Here is a 9,974-nt window from a genome sequence, read left to right as displayed (position 1 = left end):
TAGCTGACGGAAAGGAGAGAAATTATAAGCAATTTTCAGGTTAATTTTAACGCTTACACTTTCACGAAGGACTCATAAAGAGACTCAATTCCAGATTCCTGGAAACCATAAACCTCTGCAGGGAGATTAAAGGTCAAGTCCACTCACCCCCCTTTAACGCGCTCCGATCTAGCGCTCTGATATTTTAGATCTAAAGATCCTGAGTTAATTATTTAGGGAGATTTTATATCGACAGTATTTTTTAAAATTATCTGCCAATATGTGAGCATGAGGTGTGGAGTTTTCAGGGACTTTATCACAATCCACTAAACCCCACACATCCATCCATCCATTTACAACCATCCATCTTTCCATTTTCTATCCCGCCGTCACGGTACACTCTGGACACGACGCCAGTGCTTCCCGGACATTAAACCGTATTGATTAATAAATAGATAAAGAAGTAAATGAATCATCAAAAATCAAAGATCTATTTTCATGCTTCACAGCCTCCGTTTAGATTAATTAATTGCACAGGTTTGAGAGAAAGTAAAGGTTTATTCAAATATAGATGAAGTAAGACGCTCCCATTTAATTCCATGATATGAATGATATGAACAGAAGTTATTTTCTCTGGCTCTCTTTCTGTAGCAGTTAGTGTGTGTGTGTGTGTGTGTGTGTGTGTGTGTATGTGTGTGTGTGTGTGTGTGGGGGGGGGGGGGGGGGGTATTGTTTGGATGGCTGCGCACCGCCGTGTGACGTTGCTTTGGAGGACAAGGCGCAGCCTTCAAGCGCATCAGCTCCATTGAACCTTTACGCAGAGAAACACCTGCGTGTGTCGGATGTTCGTGTTTTACATCGACATGGAACTTTAGTTCAGAAGTGGAAAAACATGGAGCTACCAGTGGAGATCCAAAACCAGTCTTTCAACACCAACTCTCCCAGGTTACCAGTGGAACATATTCTGGGAATGGGTGTGGATAACTTCATTTCTTTGCTCGTCTTTGGACTTATTTTCCTGCTCGGTGTTCTTGGGAACACCTTGGTGATCACGGTGCTGGCGCGCAGCAAACCGGGCCAACCGAGAAGCACCACCAACATCTTCATCCTGAACCTGAGCGTGGCCGACCTCTCCTACCTCCTCTTCTGCGTTCCCTTCCAGTCCACCATCTACATGCTGGATACGTGGGTGTTGGGAGCCTTCATCTGCAAGTTCATCCACTATTTTTTCACCGTATCCATGCTGGTCAGTATTTTTTCCCTGTCAGCGATGTCCGTGGACCGCTACGTGGCCATCGTCCATGCCAGAAAATCCTCGTCGATACGCGTGGGGAGGAATGCCACCATCGGAGTGCTGCTGATCTGGATCCTGTCTCTGGTCATGGCAGCTCCCGTGGCGCACTACCAGAGCATCGTGGAGAGGGAGGACAACAACACCTTCTGTTGGGAGGTCTGGCCGGAGCACCAGAGGAAAGTCTACGTGGTGTGCACCTTCGTCGTGGGGTACCTCCTGCCCCTCACCCTGATATCCGTCTGCTATGCCAAGGTGAGTGCGCACGGACGATGGATGAGTGCGCAACAGAGCACCATTAAAGACTCTTCTCCCTTTCTCCTCCTGTGCATAAAATGTTGGTTTTTCAGCAATATTTGAGTGGTGACAAACGTTAATTGTATAATTTTATTATTTCTTTAAAGTTCCTTTTTTTTTTTTTTAGAAAATGTAGAAAACAAAAAAAAAATCACAATCAGAAGAGCTTCTGTTTTATTTGTTTTTTTAAAATAATTTTCAATCTTTATTGTGGCAGGTTTTAAATCATCTTCACAAAAAACTGAAGAATGTCTCCAAAAAGTCTGAGCTCTCCAAAAAGAAGGTTGGTGATTGGTTTGTCTGCGTGTGTGTGTGTGTGTGTGTGTGTGTGTGTGTGTGTGTGTGTGTGTGTGTGTGTGTGTGTGTGTGTGTGTGTGTGTGTGTGTATGTGTGTGTATGTGTATGTGTGTGTGTGTCCGTCTTTAGCAGGTCTGTAGTGTAAGTGTCCATCATGACCACATCCAGCATGTGGGGGGGGGAAACCACTGATGAATTAGTTCAATTTAAAAATCTGAAACTATTCCGAGAGTAAATTAATGGTTTTATGTCATGAGTTTTGTTTTTCATGAGCCTTCGCTCAGTCCATTTTTTTTTCCCCGTGATACGAGGGAAAATCCGAGTTACGAACTGTGTTTCTGGATGCCATCGCTCGTGGGCGGATCGCTGCAACGTCAGCGGAGACCGGATCTCGTTCTTTCCCAAATGACTTACAGTATGTGTTTCTTTTCATTCATTCATTCATTCATTCATTCATTCATTCATTCATTCATTCATTCATTCATTCATTCATTCATTCATTCATTCATTCATCATGATAGTCACTTCTTCCGCCTTTGTGGGTCACAGGATTTGCTGGCAGCCCACAAACTGATCAATTCACCTAAATTGCATATTTTTGGAGGTGGGTGGAAACCGGAGAACCCGGAGAGAATACTAGTACACAAACGCTGCAGAGAGAGGACTCAAACGTAGAACCTTGAAGCTGTGAGGTGACAACATTACCGTGCCGCCCTGTTTCTTTTCAGACTTTATTATCGTTTACATAAATTAATCATGCACAGGGAACATCTGCATGTCTATTGGTTGCTAAAAAAAATGTAGGGCATTTGGGGCTTTTTTATCATTCTGGTATGGATTAAAATTATTATAATTATAGTTTTTTTAAATGGGGAAATTTCATTTGAGTTGGGAGTTGTTTGACTTATGAGCTCAGTCACAGAATGAATTTAAGTCATATCTCGAAGTACGGCGCTATCTGTTTTTCTTCTTGCGCATGATGAGGAATTTTAGTTTTCGGATTTTTCAGCATGCTGTAGAATTAGTTACTCTTAAATTAATTTATAAGCAGGATGCGTTTTTTGGGTGGATGCACCTCTGCTGAATCACATCCTGACTGACAGAATGAATGTTTCCGTACTGAACATTCTGCTTTTCGTATCTATTTTTGGATCAAACCTGCTTTCCCTCTGTGTGCAGAAGTTCTCAGAAATGTGGATAAAAGAAGGATGAAAGGCTGCAGATGATGTCAACAGGAAAGAAGGAACGACCACATGAAGTCTGACATCAGAGCAAACTGTTCGCTTAGTCTGAGATGTGCTGTCATTTTAACCCGACATGAAATCTGAATCCATGGGGTGCTGATGTTACGTTTACAGACTCTTAGCATTAGGCTAACAATCACATGATCGACCCTTATCCAAGGCCTATTTAGCGTAATCTTCATCATCTTCCACATCATGGCTGACACAGAAAATCAAATATTTTATATCTTTTTTTAAATTTGAATCAAATATGGATGTAAAACTATTTGGAATTTAGGATCAAAGGATCTACCTTTAACAAAATAATAATAATTAGGACTTTGATTGCTTACTTATTCATGATTACAGTATTTTCCGCATTATAAGGCGCACCTAAAAGCTTTAATTTTCTCAAAAACCAACAGTGCACCTTAGGATCCAGTGAGCATTATATATGAAAACAGTTTTTAAATAGGCCATTCATCGAAGGTGCGCCTGATAATCCAGTGCGCTTTATAGTGCGGAAAATACTGCAAACCCCCCCCCCCCACTTTTTTGACAAATTGCAGCCTGTTTATAATGACAATAAAAGTTGCATTCTGTAAAAGTTTGGATTACATTTCTACAATAAAAATCGACGTGATGGTCTCCTCCGCCCTCCCTCCCCAGACGGCGCAGACAGTCCTGGTGGTGGTGGTGGTCTTCTGTCTGTCATGGCTGCCTCACCACATCGTCCACCTGTGGGTGGAGTTCGGCTCGTTCCCCCTGAACCAGGCGTCCTTCCTGTTCAGGATGGTGGCTCACTGCCTGGCCTACAGCAACTCCTCCGTCAACCCCATCATCTACGCCTTCCTGTCTGAGAACTTCAGGAATTCCTACAAGCAGGTTTTCTGGTGCCAGGCGCCCAGAAAGTGTCCCGTGAACGACACCAGGGAGCTGCGCAGCCGGGTGGAGACGGCGCTGTCCACAAACATCAGTGTGACCTACAAAGGTCACGACTCTCAGATCAGTAAAATGCTTTGATGACAGCATGTTCTGGGTTCTACATGGATTGTTTGGGGTTATACTGACATATTAGATGATTTTTGTTTTACTGTAAGTAATGCTGCATGAACCAGTCACAGATACCGACTGACATCAAACCAATCAAGTACAATCATCTTATAATCAAACGGATAATTTGTGAGCGAGCCGCTCCTTACTCACAGTTTGGGCTAAAGAAATTTAGACAGAAAGATATTGTGAACGAGTTTACATGTGCAGAATGTTTACTTGTCCAAATCCTCTTATCAAAGCCCGTCAGAGTGAAAGTACACATATTTTCGCAGCTGAATTATTATTTTGATTAAAGGTATCGTGTGATGGTCTGGCTTTCTTTGCTTAGAAGGAGCTGAATAGATCATGATTTTATTAGATCAGTATTCTTTTTTTTTTTTTTTTTTAGAACCCTAAATATTAAAAGTTTCATATGATGCAAAATTCTTTTATTTTTATTTTTTATTTTGCAACAACAATATGTGTTTCCTGGCTGGTCTGGAGAGATTTTAGGCTGCAATTGTCAAAAGTGTATTTTGCTGACTTCACGACCATATTTAAAATTGTAAATAAGAGTACTGTATTACACTGGGACTTCTAAAACTAAGGTAGGTGTGTGTTTTACAAGTGTTTTGTGTTTGTGTCCCAACAGCCATTAATAATTCAAACGCTGTGACAAAAGAAAGGAGAAGCAGACATGTTTAGCTGTTAGCTGCATCAGCTTTATTCACATCACTACATTATTTTAACCACCCATATATGTACAGTTTGTACTGATCAGTCAGGAGAACACCTTGTCAAGCTGTCATCTCTGACCGCCGTCATGGCGCCGCAGCGAGTGATTTCTCCAGAGACGTTTGACCATCATCGCACTGGTATGAAGAGAGAAATACACCAGTCAATGCCATCATAACCAGTACTTCACCCATTATGTAGTGTGTCTGTTACCAACTACACTGCTTATTCTGTAAGTAAGACTGATCAAGATAGAGGCTGACAAGATGCAATTGTTGTGGATTAAAATGTGTGAAAACATTTCAACCTTTGTACATATTTATTCAACACCTTACCATTAAATATTTACAGCATTATTTCAAGCCAGAAACCTCCGTAATCCCACGGTGCTTCACCACATATAGAAATTTCTATTGACAGAAATGATATTCTGTGAGTTAAAGCTACATAACAACGGGGGTTGTGGGTCAAAAACAGTGTTTGTCATTGTGTGAAGCCTACTCTATAGTAGATGTTGGGGAGATGAAGTCCATCCATTCAGGACTTGGATGTGAAAGCCTCGCTGCTTCATTAAATGCACACTAAACAAACTTCCTTTCTTCTTGTCCCGTCAGGTGTCGCCACAGCATGTCATCCTTTTTCCATTTTAAATGCACACCTGAGCTACCAGAGAATATTCACAAAACCAGAGACTAGGTTATCACCTCTGCTGTGCCCACATGGGGGATAGAAAAGGTTTGGAACATGGCAACTTACTAATTGTATCCTATTTGTTTTTATTATTTTATTATAGTGCTCAGATCACACAGTGCAGGCTGATTTCTGTCAACAGGAACATCTGATTTAGTATTTGTGCTCCTCAAGCAAGTGCCACTGGCAAATATTTTAACCTAATTTTCATATTACAAACTTGAGGCACAGCTGTAATCCACAAATGGTGCATTTTGCTCACATTTAATGGGTTTTAGCAGAGCTGCTTTACCCGATGCCTTGATTTTCCAGATTATATGTATATTATATTATTATATTATATTATATAGTTTTTCCTCTTTGTTTCCTGGATTTTTTGTTTCAGTCTCTCATGATGTGACCAAAAAAAAAGGTAAATTTGCATATGCATGTCAGTATTTAATTCAATGATAATAGGCTTTCCTGTGGATACAGAGGTGGGTTACTATTAAGTACATGTATTTTTGAGAAACATTTTACATTCAAAGTGATGTAAAAGCATAGGTTTATACAGATGTATAATAAAGTGAAATGTATTTAAATTTGTGACCAGGTCAAATGGAAAAGACAGGCATTGGAACAGAACAATTTGAAAACCTGTTTTTTTAAAACATAAATGAATAAATATAAAAAATGGATATTATTGATCTATTTTGTTTCTGTTTTGTTTACCAAAGTAAGTGTATTTCTAGCTAAAGTGAACATTTTTACTTGTCAATGTTAAACTATCACTATCTATCACTTGTTGATTAATCCTTCCTTCTTTCAGGTATGTTTTCTGCAGTTACCATCTACAGTAGATGTGTTTCAGAACGACCCTTTTGACAGACAGCAGGTGCATTGACTACGGAGTTGGATGTAGTTACTCCTCTCTTCCAGAGGGAGGCGCTGTAGGATAAACAAAGCACTGATAACTGCTGTGTCCCAGGAGTGTTTGTGTCTCTGTGTTTGTGGAACAACCTTCCTGCTGAGTTCTTTCAAACTGTGTGCAAGAGAGCCTGAAAGAACTGATGTTGCTTTGAAGGCAAAGGTGGTCACACTCTTCTGCTCCTTTCAGCTTTCCTCTTCAGGGGTCGCCACAGCCAATCAGTGTCCTCCATCTAACCCTGTCTTCTACATCCTCTTCTCTCACACCAACTACCTTCATGTCCTCTTTCACTACATCACTACATCCATAAACCTCCTGTTTGGTCTTCCTCTAGGCCTCCTGCCTGGCAGTTCAAAACTCTGCATCCTTCTACCAATATATTCACTATCTCTCCTCTGGACATGTCCAAACCATCTCAGTCTGGCCTCTCTGACTTTATCTCCAGAACCTCTAACATGTGCTGTCCCTCTGATGTACTCATTCCTGATCCTATCCATCCTGGTCACTCCCAGAGAGAACCTCAGCATCTTCATCTCTGCTACCTCCAGCTCTGTCTCCTGTCTTTTCCTCAGTGACACTGTCTCTAGACCAAACAACATCGCTGGTCTCACCACAGTTTTCTACACCTTTCCTTTCATTTTAGCTGAAACTCTTCTATCACACATCACACCTGACACTTTCCTCCACCCTTTCCATCCTGCCTGTACATGCTTCTTCACCTCTTTTCCACACTCTTCATTGCTCTGGACTGTTGAGCCTAAGTACTTAAAATCCTCCACCTTCTTGATCTCTTCTCCCTGTAACCTCACTCTTCCACTTGGGTCCCTCTCATTCACACACATGTACTCTGTCTTACTGCGGCTAACCTTCATTCCTCTCCTTTCCAGGACAAACCTCCACCTCTCTAGCTTCTCCTCCACCTGTTCCCTGCTCTCACTACAGATCACAATGTCATATGCAAACATCATAGTACATGGAGATTCCTGTCTAACCTGGTCTGTCAGCCTGTCCATCACCATAGCAACAAGAAGGGGCTCAGAGCTGATCCCTGATGCAGTCCCACCTCCACCTTGAACTCCTCTGTCACACCTACAGCACACCTCACCACTGTCTTACAGTCCTCATACATGTCCTGCACCGCTCTAACATACTTCTCTGCCACTCCAGACTTCCTCATACAATACCACAGTTCCTCTCTGGGCACCCTGTCATAAGCTTTCTCCATATCTACAAAAACACAATGCAGCTCCCTCTGGCCTTCTCTGTACTTCTCTATCAACATCCTCAAAGCAAATACTGCATCTGTAGTACTCTTTTTTGTGGAAAAGAATGTAGATGTTGTAACGCTGGGAATGCGGACCCATTGAAACCTGGAGCTGCATCTGCCATCAGCTGCTTGCCTTGGCCTCTCATTCCTGCAGTGGGGAGCCTCCAGAGCTCAGATAACCCAAACGGGCCCGTCTGGGATGAGGTTGTACCAGTCAAGCAGATGTTTGGTCTTTAACACTGGTCAATTTGCAAAAAATTCATGTCCAGATCTTCTCTGATAATCAATACTCCTCTGGTCCATTTGTCATTTTTCCCTGGCAGCTGAGGTCTCTATCCCTCCCCTGAGATCTCCAGCCTGCCTGTTGAAAGTGTCATAAATAATACGGGCTAATTACATATGAATTGATTGTGTGTAGGTTGCGGCCCTTTTCATCCATCTCTCTAAAAGCTGTTTAACAATAGATTAGCAGCCGATCAGTCCCCGTGGAGCCGCCGTCAATGGAGTGCTGGGCTCCCCCAGCCCTGTGTGGAGAGGGTGAGGGCATCATAAATCTGATGAATAATAAATGTTCCTCCAGCCCACCTCGCTGGTGCTGGAGGTGCTGTTATTAATCCAGAGGAGGTTATGAATCATCTCCTCAGGGTTGACTGTTTGTTTGTCTGCTCTGGATTTCTTCTAGGTTTCTTTTTTTTTTTCTGTCACTCTGTTGTTCTGTATACAGGTAACTACTTTAACCCAAGATAACGTCAGGTATTGTATGAGTAAAGTTGTTCATATATTATTTTCTCTACAACTGAAATGTCTCATTCTGAAAGATAAACACATCAACATATATATATATATATATATATATATATATATATGAATTTAATACTTATTGAAGTTACAAACATTACAGTTACACAGAAAAAATGTGTTTGTCGCTCTGATATAACATAAATTCTTTTCATTTGTCAGTTTATGAAACCGTGAACTGGATCAAACTATCCAAGAGAATAAAGATAAGTAACGTCAAAACACAAGTTTGTCAAAGTAAAATTGGGCTGAATTGTGGGACATGTAGTTTTTGCACACTTGTGACATTTATTTTTAGACACTCTGACCTTTTATGCTCTCGCGGGCCACATAAAATGATTAAACGGGCCACATTTGGCCCCCCGGGGCCTTGAGTTTAACACGTGATTTAAAACATTTTGCCAAAAAATTTGCTGGAAGAGGTCAAAGTGGGAAACAGTCCACTGACCCAGATAATATCTAGTTTCATTTATCTTAAGGATTATTGATTCTACCAGAAATCTTTTCCCTGAAGTGATTTATGTAACAGAATTCTGACTCCGTTGCCTCTGGGCAGTCTCTGTTCCTCCCACAGCGGGGCTAACAGGGCAGCTCATTCTGACCCTTGAGACCTTCGATCAGATGAATCTGGCAGTGATTTTCCTCAGGTCATCCATTTTTCTATAACAATGTTATATAATGTATAAGGTATAACACTAACAACATTGTTATAACATTGTTATTACACTAAAATTGGAAAATTAGAGTTCAAAAGTTGATTGTTAGAATGTTTTCATTTGTTTCCAGTATTAATACAAAAAAACTGTTTGAATCTCCTCTGAGATTCTGGACGTACATCTATGATGTGATTTTCACAGTCATCCAGAAATATCAAGAAGACCCTTTGTGTATCCCTCCTGTCCAAGATCTACTGCTTGTGAAATCAAACTGTGAACTGAATACTCTACTTGAATTGGACTTCAGGTGTGTTTCTACATTCTGGTGGGTGACAGAAGACCCTCTAGAAGGTGTTCTTTTCATAGAACCATCTGGTCCTCGTTGTGATGGAGACAGCCGAGGGCCGATCTTCATCCAGCTGACTCCGGACGATGAAAAGGTGTATCTCTCTGGCCCGATGACAAACACAGCGGGTCCGGCTGTCACCCTCTCTGATTAATGGTCCTGCTGAAACACGTCCAGCCACATTAGGGCCCCATGTATCTCCTGGAGTCCACACAGGCCTGACTCTTTGTTCTGATGGGAAATGGTGTCAGCCGCTCACTGCTGCTCACCCAGAAACAGATAAAGATTTACTGTCATCAGAGGCCAGATTAAAGCGCACAAACGCAGACATTGATTTCTGAGAGGGAGAGCGAGGGAGGAGGAGAACCCCCCTCCCCCCCGACACATTTTAGAGAGGAAACTCATTCCAGGGTCCGGCGGAGATATGATCAGCTTATTTGGGAGGTGGATAAT

At 41.8% G+C, this 9,974-nt stretch overlaps 1 protein-coding gene across 1 annotated transcript; it reads left to right on the top strand.

The window, feature by feature from the left end:
- Positions 1-871: 871 nt before the first annotated feature.
- galr1a (galanin receptor 1a) lies at positions 872-4,110 on the top strand. The gene is made up of 3 exons (XM_068333491.1): positions 872-1,525; positions 1,785-1,850; positions 3,757-4,110. The coding sequence occupies exons 1-3, from the start codon at positions 872-874 to the stop codon at positions 4,108-4,110; spliced, it is 1,074 nt and encodes a 357-aa protein (XP_068189592.1).
- The last annotated feature ends 5,864 nt before the right edge of the window (positions 4,111-9,974 follow it).

The sequence above is a fragment of the Antennarius striatus genome, chromosome 14 (genome assembly GCF_040054535.1).
Source record: "Antennarius striatus isolate MH-2024 chromosome 14, ASM4005453v1, whole genome shotgun sequence".
Classification (NCBI taxonomy): domain Eukaryota; kingdom Metazoa; phylum Chordata; class Actinopteri; order Lophiiformes; family Antennariidae; genus Antennarius; species Antennarius striatus.
The sequence above is the reverse complement of the archived record's forward strand: the minus strand, read 5'-3'. Positions and strand labels throughout refer to the sequence as shown.